This window comes from Grammomys surdaster, unplaced genomic scaffold, assembly GCF_004785775.1.
Source record: "Grammomys surdaster isolate TR1022 unplaced genomic scaffold, NIH_TR_1.0 165, whole genome shotgun sequence".
In the NCBI taxonomy this organism is placed as follows: Eukaryota; Metazoa; Chordata; class Mammalia; order Rodentia; family Muridae; genus Grammomys; species Grammomys surdaster.
The window spans coordinates 20,108,911-20,121,885 of record NW_021604613.1 but is presented as its reverse complement, the minus strand read 5'-3'; the positions used below and the strand labels follow the sequence as shown (position 1 = coordinate 20,121,885).

The 12,975-nt window shown below is 41.7% G+C and overlaps 1 protein-coding gene across 1 annotated transcript in view; it reads left to right on the top strand.

Moving 5' to 3' along the window:
• Positions 1–5,548: 5,548 nt before the first annotated feature.
• Positions 5,549–12,975, top strand: part of Acadl (acyl-CoA dehydrogenase long chain) — a 34,940-nt gene continuing 27,513 nt past the window's right edge. Inside the window, exons 1-2 of the mRNA XM_028765647.1 lie at positions 5,549–5,689; positions 12,416–12,571. Coding sequence (XP_028621480.1) covers positions 5,613–5,689; positions 12,416–12,571 — 233 coding nt within the window. The 5' untranslated portion in view covers positions 5,549–5,612. The remainder of the gene's footprint in view (positions 5,690–12,415; positions 12,572–12,975) is intronic.

Sequence of the window (12,975 nt, the reverse complement as noted above, 5' to 3'; positions counted from 1 at the left end):
GAAGAAGAAGAAGAAGAAGAAGAAGAAGAAGAAGAAGAAGAAGAAGAAGAAGAAGAAGAAGAACAACAACAACAAGAAGAAGAACAAGAAGAAGAAGAAGAACAAGAAGAAGAACAAGAAGAAGAACAAGAAGAAGAACAAGAAGAAGAACAAGAAGAAGAACAAGAAGAAGAACAAGAAGAAGAACAAGAAGAAGAACAAGAAGAAGAACAAGAAGAACAAGAAATGAGGAGGCGAATTTGGTATCCCATGCTCTCCTCCTTGGAGTCTAGAAAAAATTCAAGGGATGACCCAACCTGTCTAGTAAGAAGTAGAAGGATTAGGAGGATCAGTTGTTGCAAACACTTCCCAAATGAATGAATAGGAACTGAATGAGAGGAAGGGTAGGGTTCTCTGGTTTTTGTTTCCCTGGCAACCTGGGCAGACCATGCCCTCCACTTAGATTTAGGGTGAGGAGACATAGTTATGACATTACTGTGTACTAGTCTCCTACCATGCCTGGAATGGATGCTCTACATATTTTGTCTTGTTTTAGCTTCACAACAAAGCTAAGGTATGAGGTAGATGCTATTAATATCTCCATGTTACAAATAAGGAAACGGAGACACAGAGAGATTAAGAAACTCTAAGATTTTTCAGCTGCAGTCTAGAATGTTCTTTCCTATATGTTTTCTATTATGCCATATAATGAGGTAAATAAAGAGGAACTTGGGGGTCACCATTGCTCAGCTCATTTTTTTTATGTCATTAGTTTTCTGTTTTCATCTCACACTTATATGATATACTATTCTCCTTTTCATTAAAAATTATAAATTATTATTATTTTATATGCATGTATGTCTATGTCTGTGTGACACTTGTATGTTTAGTGCCTGTGGAAGACCTCAGATTCCCTCCATCTGGAGTTACAGAAAGTATTAGCCACCATGTGGAAATTGAACTCTAATCCTCTGGAAGAGCAGTCAGTGCTCTTAGCCACTGAGCCATCTCTCCAGTCCTTGCTATTCCTGGTATTCCACCACAACTGCCTGGCTGCTATCAGCTTCTAACATTGTTATTTTTCCAGGCTTTTTTCCTTCAATTAGCTGCTTTCACTTTTTTATTTTTCAAACTTAAATAAGCCCAACATCAATATTTGTATTCAAACTACTATTAGCTTACTGAGAAAAATGTCAGACATGGACAAAAGTTAACTATCTCCCACTTACCTTTTCCTCAGATGCTCAAATATTAACATTTTGATCAATTTGCCACATTATATAGAGGTTTTTTCTGAAGCATTTGAAAAACTACTGCATATATCATGCTCCATTTTCCCTCCTGTTATTTCCCAAGTGGAAGGAATTACCAGATTACTCACTGTAGAGATATTAAGTATAGACATTTAACATTAAGGTAAAATTCTGGTATGTTTGTTTGTTGAGACACAATCTTACTTCGTGTAGTTCTGGCTAACCTGGATGTCACTATGAATACTAGGCTAGCCTTGAACTCACACAGATCTGCTTACCTCTGCCTTCCAAGCACTGTAAGGTGTGTGCCACCATGCCCAGCTTAGATAGAATTCTATTTTTTGTTTTAAAAGATTTTTAAAATTTATTTTTCCGTATATGAGTACATTGTTATCTTCAGACACAACAGAAGAGGGCATGGGATGCCATTGCAGATGGTTGTGAGCCACCATGTGGTTGCTCAGAATTGAACTTAGGACCCCTGGAAGAGCAACCAGTGCTCTTAACTACTGGGCCATCTCTCCGGTCCTTAGGTAAAATTCTTTAAACATTTACAGTCCTTTTTTTTCCAATTTCAACAAATCCCCAGTATCCTTTCATCTCAATGAGCTTTGATACAGACCCCATCCTGGCTTCCTATTTGTCTTCGTGTACTGGGTGTGGGCTTGTGGGCCTTGTGTGTGCTTTGGCAAGGCACTCTCACCAAGAGCAACAGCACCTGGCCTCAAGGCAGTTTCCTCATCAAGTCACCACCAGCCAACATGGAGCCCTTTGATTTTGCCTTTCTCTGTTCTTTCTTTCTTTGTTTAGTTTTTAGTTTCACTTTATTTTTGCCTTTCTTTGTCCTTCATTTTCTAGGAGTAACTTGATCTGGTGGTGGTGGTGGGGGCTTTGTTTGTTTGTTTTGTCTTTTTTTTCCAGGTTTCCTAGAGGCATAATTAATGCAAATGATGTGTGTCCTTATCTTGTTACATTTTTGCAAGGGTAACTGGAGCCACGTTTGTTTAAGATCCTGTTCATCAGGTTTCTTTTTGATAAAGTGATTGCCTCCTTTTATAAAATAAAAACAAAACAAGTACCGTGTGTGTGTGTGTGTGTGTGTGTGTGTGTGTGTGTGTGTACTCATTCCTGGGGGTAGGACTCAGGCCTTACACAACAAACCAGCTTCTATGTAGAGTCTGCTGTATTCAAATGATATAAAAGGTTGAACAATAACCAGAATTTCACGAACCCCTTTGAGCCATTGATATTCCCCTTGTAGGAGTATGGCATATATTGCTTGAGAGTTCTGCAGGCATATCTTTTTAGAGGGTATGGGGGAGGGTTTCTTTGTATTGCTCAGACGACTGTCACAAACTTCTGCACATTTAAACAGTCCCCCTGCCTTAGTATCTGAATAAGCAAGGCTACTGACATTTGCCACCACGTCCAAGGAAGAACATGATTTTAGTAACTGAAATGTCAGTGGCACCCAGAGCCTTATGTCAATGGATATGCCTAAACTTGAACATTAAAAGCTAATTAAGAAAAAGATGGGAAAGTCAGGAAAGCTCACCAGAAGGAAGAAAGGATACGGTGGGTAAAGGAATCTGTCTAACTGGAAAGCTTATGTTGGAAAGTAGGAAATCCAGGACAAGAGGGAGACAATCTCTGGGCAGAGAGTGTTGTGCATATTTCCGTCTAAGACTTCCTGGATTTGAAGTTCTCAGTTTGGAGATCTAGTGGATCAGTGCTTACAAAGGGCCAGGCTCACAAATCTGCTGTGGTCACTGGCAGGCAATGATTGGCATTTTTTTTATGAGCACTGCATATCAAACCAGGTAGTTTACACTTGGTGTGATAGAAAGTGAAGCGTGCTATGGCTGAGGAGGGCAAGAATAACTCGTTCATTTGTTCTTTCATTCCATAAATATTGAGTTTCTTCTAATCATAAGATAAAATACATGCTTTCAAAGGGGGCAGTCGAATAGCTATGAAAATAGGAACAGCACCGGGCAGTGGTGGCACATGCCTTTAGGCAGAGGCAGGCAGATTTCTGAGTTCGAGGCCAACCTGGTCTACAGAGTGAGTTCCAGGACAGCCAGGGCTATACAGAAAAACCTTGTCTCGAAAAACCAAAAAGAAGAAGAAGAAGAAGGAGAAGGAGAAGGAGAAGGAGAAGGAGAAGGAGAAGGAGAAGGAGAAGAAGAAGAAGAAGAAGAAGCAGCAGCAGCAGCTGATAGGAATATGGAAAACTTGCCTTAAAATAAAAGCTAGTATTATAACATGGAAAGGGACTCATTTGTCATTCAAATGGAAATGCAAGAAAAGATCACTGATGATTTTTCATGTTTATGCAAATAGTATTATAATAAAACAGATCTCTGTATAAGTTGATTAATACTTGCTGTGAAATCAGAAGGTTTTCCTAAGGACTTTGCAGTAATTCTTAGCCTCTAAAATAAATGTTATTTGAATATGTACCCTTGGCCCTTTGACAGACTAGAAAGATGGCTAGCAGCACCATTAGATTTGAAGAGTGTCATTATGGCTCAAAAAATCCCAGATAAGTCTTTGTGGTAGTTTGAATATGCTTGTACCAGGGAGTCACACTATTTGGAGGTGTGGCCTTGTTGGAGGAGGTGTGTCACCGTGGGCATGGGCTTTAAGACCTTTGTTTTAGCTACCAGGAGAGCAATCTTCTCCTTCCTCGTTTAGGATGAAGATGTAGAACTCTCAGTTCCTCTAGCACCATGCCTGCCTTGATGATAATGGACTGAATCTCAGAACCTGTAAGCCAGCCTCAATTAAATAGTTCTTTTGGAAGAGTTGCCTTGGTGATGATGTCTGTTCAAAGCAGTAAAACCCTAAGACAGTCCTCTATAGTTCTATCTCAAAAACACTTGAACTTGACACTATGTTCTTTAATTCATTGAATGGGGAGAGTGGTATGATGTGTGAGTGTTTGACTGTAAAAGTCCATTATGAACATCTCTCAAAAAAGCAGAGGAGTGCGCATGCCAAGGTAGAGAATAAATGCAGCTAGAGTTTGGGAGTTGAAGTGCTATGGCATCTCATCAGACACAGCAACTTTAAGGAAGTGGTTGGGGTGGGGTGGGAATTAGTAGTTCACACATTTTGAGGCCTAAAAATCTGAGAGGTCTGGGGAGAATGTTCTTAACGGGTAACGTGCCTGCTGTGTAGGCATTAAGACCTGAGTGTAATGCCTGTCCCCCCAGGTATTGGCTGGACTCTCTGGAGTATGTTACTAAATATAGCCCTAGGGGAAGCAGAAAAACAGGTAGATCACTGCCAGACAGGCTAGTCAATTCTATAAACTCCAGGTTCAGTGAGAAACCTGGAGGGCAATTGATGAAGACATCTGATATGAACTTCTGGACTCCACATGAGTGTGCAGCAGACAGACAGACAGACACACACACACACAAACTTTGGACTCCACATGAGTATGCGACATATACACACATACATGAAGGAAATATAATCTAAAATATTTTTTTAATTAAAAAAAAGACGTCATGTTTTCCAGATTGTGAGTGCTCTGAAGTACTACAGCTTTCTTTTGAAACATTTCTATACGTCCTACTATGAGTTGGCCGTCAGTAGTCGACTGCTAACACAAAATGTCTTTCACTTTCACTATTTCATTATTTCAGACTCGGTGACTGTTGTTCTTGACTTAGACCCCTTTGGCTCTTTAGAAATCTACTGTGCACATTCTTTAGAGTTCAGAACCTTTCAGGCATTCCCCATTACAAACCGTCAAATCCATAAACCCAAATACTCCATTTCGTTGAACTAAAAACAACAAAAAAGGGGAAACAACCATATACGAGTTCAAGTACTATTGGAGAATTGAACCACATGTTATTTCGGTATCAAATATATATATATATATTATATTTTTATTATACACACACACACACACACACACACACACACACACACACACACACATATACTTATTTTCAAAGAGTAGCTACAAACTTCTGCAAGGAAAGAAAAAACAAACCAAATCAGCACAATTCTTTACAGTGAGTACTCATACAGTTATAGACATGAAGTGAGCCTTCCAAAGTTAGAAAATGAACTTCAAGCATCTTTCAGTGCGGGGCGTTGGGGCGCCTTGCGCTGCTCCAAGGCAACTCTCTGGGGAACCCTCGCTCAGCCCCGCAGCAGGGCGGGGAGGGCGCACAGGACGTCGCGCAGAGCCGGCCCAGACCCCGCCCGAGCTGGCGGCACCGCCCTGCGGCCCGCAGTTGGCTGTCCCCGAGGCCCGCCCCACCGTCCTGCCGTCCAGCCGCCCCGCCGTCCCCCTGCGCCCGCCGCGGAGCCCGCCAGTCCCGTCCGCCGTCCGTCCGTTCGTCCGTCCGTCCCGCCATGGCTGCGCGCCTGCTTCTCCGCTCCCTGCGCGTCCTCAGCGCCCGCTCGGCTGCACATCCGCCGCCCTGCGCTCGGTGAGTGCGGGTCCAGCCTGGGGTACGGACAACCGGGGTGGCGGAGCTCTGAGGATGGGGTGTGACGCGCTACGGCCGAGCCGGGGCGATACGCCCGGAGGAAGGGACAGAGCCTTCTCTCCGGAATCCGGGGCTGCCCGTTGTGGCCTGGAGAACTCAGGGTGTTCCCACCATGGTCCGCCGCGCCCCAAAAGGCAAGGCTCCCCCGAAAGCTCGCTCCAGGCCCAGGCCCCGCCCCGCGTCCTACAATTTGTCCGGGGAACTGACTTTGAAAGAGTTGCCCAGCCCTAGCGGGGGCGATCACCCCCTGGGCGCTGTCACGGAGTAGCTGCGACCTTTAGCCCAGTTGGAAAGGAGACTGAGGACTGCCACCTGACAGTGAACTTGGGACTCCGTATGCGGAGGCGGCGACCGGAAGACCCGAGCAACATCAATCATCCCGACACAGGCGTCCAGATGAGGGCCCCATCTGATAAATTAGATGTAGATTTATTACCAAATCCTTAAGCTAATTAAAAGTAGAGGGATTAATAGGCAGCTCCCGAGAGCTTTAGAGACTATTAAGAGGTGTTTACACTAAGATCAAAAGTTTTACCTGTCTAAAATCCATTCATTGCATAAAGCAGACTGGAAGTGTAATGCTTCCTTAATTATGGTGGCAGGACATTTAAATGAGCTAATTAGCACATTGTTGCGAAGTACAATAAAGTGCTGTGGTAATGCTTATCCATGCCCCGGGAGACTTGGGAAAGTTTCAAGGACTTTAAGATAGGAATGCTTTTTTGTTCTCCCCAGAAAGTGATGTTCTGACCTTTGTATCAGGTCTTCCTCACGCTCTTAAAATGAGAGAACCTCAAAATGATCTTTTTTTTTTTTTTTTTAATTCAAGTGTGGGAAGAAGCTCTGCCTTAAAGAGGATATTGGAGAATGGTCAGTGAGTCAGGAGCTATAGTTTTATCGTCACGGGTTTCTTAAACATTTATGAGCATAATGGTCAACGATCCAGTTGAAACGTAGGCTGATTCAGCATTTATGGAGTGAGGCCTAGGCTGAGCCCAAGAACGTATATACTTACATCAAGCTGCCAGGCCTGAGTGTGCTAATAGGTCATTTCATTTAGTTTCTGACTTTTTGATTTTTTTTTTTTTAATGTATTCGAGACTTTAAAGTGGTAACACAGGCCTGTAATTCCCCCTCCACACAGTGTGGAGGCCAGAGGATCATGGTGAGTTTGAAGCCTCTTTTGAGCTGCTTAGTGAGACCCTGACTTAAAAGGCAGAGAAAACACTGGAGACTAGCCTGAAGGTTATTGATTTATCCAGTACAGGTGTCTCAAAACTGAAAATGGATGTTATGTTTTGAGTTTTGTCGGATGTGTATTCCCTTTAGCACTTTTAACTAAACAGGGAAGTGCTTATTTATGTGTTTCTTTCTCTGTACTTAGAAATATTACTTTTTTTCTTAGTATATTATAAGGTGTACCATTTTAAGACCTAGGCAGATTTACACACAAGTGTTATACTTATAGTGATAAACAATTCCATCTGAATCTCAGAAGCCTGGTATTCTAGTCTTAGCACTGCTTTTACACAGAGGAAAAAGCAGTGTGTGAACATCTGTGTGGACAAATATGTACTTTAAAATGCTTACTCATAGCAATAAATTGAAAGCAGTCATTTTAGTTATTAGGGATAAAGTAAACTTTGTTGTGATCTGAGAAACCACCTGCAGGTCTTGTGTGTGTGTGTGTGTGGGGGGTGTTGTTTCTCTCTGGCCTTTAACATTTGGTCAGCAGTTTGTTGCCTCTGGTGAAGATTAGGGGGTGTGGCCTTGCTTTAGGAAGTAATCACTAGGATGGGCCTGTTGCCCTTTCCAGTTTGCTTTCTCTTCCTAGTGTTTGTGGTACCTCTGATCTCTCCTGCCCCAGCCCTCTGTTTATTGCCAGGCCTCTGGCTGTGACGGTTGCAGACCCTCATCCCCTGTAACTGTAAGCCTAAGCAAACCCTTTCTTCTATGGCTATGGTATTTTATCACAGCAACCTAAAATAGTGCCATATTTTCATCCTCCATTCATCTGTCTTTCCCTCAGTATATACTTTTGCCATCGTTATCAGAGATCAGGGAGCTGCAGTTGCCAACACTTACATTTGTGCCCCTTGTTCCATTTTGTGTGTGTGTGTGCACGCGTGTGTGCTTTCTGTTGTCATTACTATGCTGTGTCCATTATGGCTCTGTAGTATAGCTTATACCCAGGTACGGTGAAACCTCCAGCAGCATTCTTTTGTTTGGGATTGCTTTAGCCATCCTTGGTGTTTTGTGCCTCCATGTAAGTTTTAACATTTTGTTTTCAATTTCTTTGAAGAATAGCCCAGGAATTTTTTTTTTTTTGGGGGGGCTGTATTGGATTTGTAGATTGCTTTCGATAGGCTGGCCATTTTTCTAATATTAATTCTTCTGAGCTGTGAACAGGAGGTCTTTCTGTCTTCTAGTATTGTCCTTTGTTTCTTTCTTCAGTGTCTTAACATTTACATTGTAGAAGTCTTTTATTTCCTTGGTTAAGTTTATCCTAGGAGTGTGTGTGTCTTTCAGTCTGTCTGTCTGTCAACTGTGAATGGGATTGTTTCCATGCTTATAGGAAGCCTCTGAATTTTATATTAACTTTGTATCTGCTACTTTGCTGCAAGTGTTTATTAGCTCTGAGAATTCTTTTGGTAGAGTCTTTAGAGACTCTTAGGTTGAATCCATATCATCAGTAAAAAGAGATCCTTGGACTTCGTTTCCCATTTGCATTGTATCTATTTTGTTTTCTTATCTTATTGCTCTAGCTAAGTTTCCAAACACTGCATTAAACAGGAGTAGAGTCACTCTGCCTTGTTCCCATCTTAATGGGAATGGCTTAAATTTTCCTAGTGTAAGACCCTGACCCCCGGTCAGTGGTGCTTACTTTGAGGTGCCCTCAGTGAGACATGGAGATACAGATCCATGCAAAAGTAAGAGGTTTATTTTCTGGCGTGTTGGGGGGTCAACCCTCAATCAGTCCCTCGAGGCGAGTGATGAGAAGGCAACCCCGAAGGGCTATTACAAGCAGTTTTTATACTTTTTAGGGGCACAGGTTACATCATCAAGGTTACAGTTCAAACTTATTGGCTAAGCATTTTGACCTTTAAATCTATTGGCTAGCAAGCATGACACACATTTGAACTCTACCTGAGACCTTCCAGAGGATCAGGTGACTATCAGTACATTCTGAGAATGGTCCTGTAGGTGGAGAATGGAACTTGACAAGAAGCAGGTGGGTGTAAGGCTGGCAAAAGCCTCTACGGCCCTTCACTAGCAAGATGCTGGCTGTAGGTTTTTCATATATAGCCTTTGTCATGCTGAGATAGGCTTTTTCCACTCCTAGTTTCTCTATGACTTTAATCATGATGTTGTACAATTAAGAAATAGATGTTTTCTAGAAAACAAAAAGACTAAGGAAAAAACAGGGTCCATGGAAGGAAGAGAGAAACCTATGTTAGAACTTAACACAAAGCAGAAATAAGTCTTCTCCACATTTTAATATGTTATAACATTTTTAGAGACCCAGCATTGGAGCAGTGAAAACCAGGACTGACTTACTGGACCTGCAGTAGTGACAGAGTTGAGGGCAGCCAGTGAGCACCTATGTCTTTTGTGTCCCATAACAGAGATGCCATCATGGCCTTAAAAGGGAAGAGCTTTGTGTCTATCATAGAATGCTGATGCATTGGTACTTGGGCCCATGTGATAGCTAGACTTCCAGAACATCTCTGCCATTGGTGACTAGGTAGACATCATCCTGGCCAGGTGCTACTAAGTTGCCGATCACTTGTATGTTGTGAAGGATCAAGCCTTAGACCCTCATCAGCATGGTGGCCAACCTTGGGTGAAAAATGGCTTGACCCCTACTAAACAGAGTTGCTGATTGCTAACTCTGACTGGAAGATCGTTAAGCCCTTTGTTTGCTCTCTAGAGCTCATTGGCCACCTACTCAGTGGTGATGGGTTTTACATCCACTGGCAACTGCTTTAAACAGATGTTCAGGATGTGTTCCAACAATGTCTAGAATACCTGCTGAAACAAGTTCCCATTTTTTTAAAACAAAATCTCAGTTGTTCAATTTTACCAATGAAGACTCAGGAGCTAAATGCTGGGGTGAAAGCCTACTAGCTCAGAGAGGCAGAGAAAGTACCCAGCTGACCTTCCTTCTCAGCTGACTCCCCAAAAGGAAAAGCAAGCTCTCCTCCATGCTATCTCAAAACCCCCTCAAACTGAATATCTCTCTCTTCTACTTCCTCTGTGCCTATCCATTCTCCTGACTTCCTCTTACTCTCTCTGATTTTTTTCTCCTATGTTCACTCCCTGTTAACTGGTTGCTTTCACTGCCTCTTGACCTATGATTGACTTTATTTAATTCTGTTTATAATAACCAGAAAGCTCTTGGATTAAAGGTATATGCTAGGTTGGTCAAGGACAAGGAAGTAGGCTTCAGGCAGGAATCTGACATTAGACTAGAACAAAGAAGTAATTTCAGGCAGGAATCTAAATCTTAGGCTAGAATAAACAAGTAATCTCAGGCAGAAATCTAAATATTTGGCTAGAATAAAGAAGTAATTTCAGACAGGAATCTAAATTTTAGGCTAGAACAAGGAAGTAGGCTTCAGACACGAAAATGACCTTGGGCTAGGACAGGGAAGTAGGCTCAGATACTTTGGTCATCTTGATAAGTCCTTAGAAACAGTGATCACAGGAGTGTTCATGGAATTTTATTTATTGCCTTGTTTGTTCTTTGACTATTTGTGTTTATTGTCTTGCTTGTTCCTTGACTATTTTCATCTATTGTATTGCTAGATCCTCAACCTAGAACTGACCTTAATACATGCATGTAATTAGCCTAACTGCATACGGGTTGATGTCAAAAGTATCCCCTCTCCAGGAAAAAGACATCGGGACAGGTATGGCCCTCATGCCTCACTGGACAACAACAGGGGGGCTGGAGCCATTACAAGGTCCCCTTGGATGTTAGGCCTCTATCCCCACCTTCGCAAGATTAGATTTGCCACAGCCCGTCTATATGTAGAGGAGGGAGGAGATGTCAGGGGCAGCCCTGCTTACACACTGAAGGCCTAAAATCAGCCATAGGCCTAAAATCAGCAGTAGGCCTGTCATATGTGTATACTAACACCAAGTCTTGGGTCTCTGTGGAAAAACATTGAAACAGATGGCTATAAGCTATTGTAAACAGGCAGCTTTTGTGACAATTTACCAGCCTGAGTAGTCATAAACCTTGTAAGTAGGTAGCCTTGGCAGATAATACCAACTTAGATAAGGACAAGAGAATCTTAGGCAGAGTCATAGTGACCTATCCCCTGAACCCTCATCCAGCCGATACCCTGTTCTGAAAAATATCTGTATTCCCCCTGAACACCCACACTCCAGTGTCATCCCCTTCCCCACGTCCTGCCTTTTTGTGTTTATAACCCCTGTGTGAATGAGTATAAATTACAATTTGAAAATTTATATATATATATATATATATATATACACACACACATGCATGTAATTAAAATGTTATAAAAGCATAAAGGAGGAGGGGGATGGGATGGGGATTCTAGGGAGGGGAAATGGGGAAAGGGGATGACATCTGTATTATAAATAAATAAAATATCCAATAAAAAATTTTAAAAAATATTAAAAAAAAAAGAGGAAAAAGTCTCATACACACACACACATACACACACACCACACACACTCACAAAGGTTTATGCTAGGGCTGAGCCACACCATAACTAGAAAAAGATTTTTCCAGTAAATAACACAATGTCGGGGTTCACAGAGTAATCGAATATCCTGCAGTACCCAAGTCATGATGAATGCTGAATGCCTGGGTCAGAACATAGTGTCAGGCATGGGAATTGTCGTGTACATCAGTGTGAAGGACAAGACTACCAGGGAGAATGGATTAACCCTGTTCTTGAAAACCCATATTTTTGCTTTCAAATAAAATAATTTTTCTTTAAAAAAGTTTTTATTGAGGTGTGAGCTTGAAGATGGAGGAAGGAATGTCCTTCTAAAGGGAACCTCAGTAGAAACAAAATAAAACCTTGGATACAGTTGAACTAAAGAGACTGGTAAAAAAAAAAATGTTATTTCATGTTTTCTGCAGTCATGAGGAAGAAGGAAGGAGGGCATGGGAAGTGTCTGCTGACGATCCTAAAGAATTCTATACTAATCCACACCGAGTCTTGTTGGGCATTTTGATTGACACTCCAATGTGGCAGTGACATTTATACTTAGTTCTTGTCTTATGCTACTGAAATTTGCAATTAGGATTCTGAATTTGCTACTTTGGAAGAGTTTGCATTGTCTTAAAAACTGTACATGACATGAAAATTTACCACTGTTATTCTATTATACTATTTGATTTTTATGCAATTTTTTCCATATGCTATTCAGAAACACTGTACTTACCTCAACTCACACCTGTGTTTAGATCTAGATATCCACCTTACAGATTTCTAGAAGGAGACAGTTGAACTATGACAGAATGCTGTCGTGGGAGAGTTGGGGGAGGGTTCTGAGACAGGGTCTGAGAGGTAAGGAGATCCTATGGAGAGCGTATCTCAGAGTTCCAGGTTGTTCTCTGGCATTAATTTGGATATGAAGAGTAATGGTTGATTTAATTTTCTCAATGTATGTTTCTTCAAGATGTTCTCATTCTGGAGCAGAAGCACGTCTAGAAACTCCTTCTGCTAAAAAATTAACTGATATTGGAATCAGAAGAATCTTTTCCTCGGAGCATGACATTTTCCGGGAGAGTGTAAGGAAGTTTTTTCAAGAGGAAGTGATTCCTTACCACACAGAGTAAGTGCCCTACCTCCATGCTGTAAGGTAACAGACAGAAGGACTGGAGCATCATCTACACCATACAAAAAGTGCCTCCGTGGCTCATCACTGTTCTTCACTGTAATACCATTGAGATCGTAGGTAGGATTTCTAGGTTTTGCAAATATTTTACTGTTGCTATTAATATTATTAATTTTATTTTATTGAGAGATTCTGTATTACTGTGTTCCCCAGACTGGTCTTGAATTGTTAGGCACAAGCATTTTCTTCTCAGTTGCCCAAGTATTTGGGGCTACAAGTTTGTGTATAAGTTTGTGCCACCATATTCAACCTTTTAAAATGTGTCAGTCAAGAGTTCGAAAGTTTGTGGATTTACAAAGGAACTTAAGAATAAAACACACACACACACACACACACACACA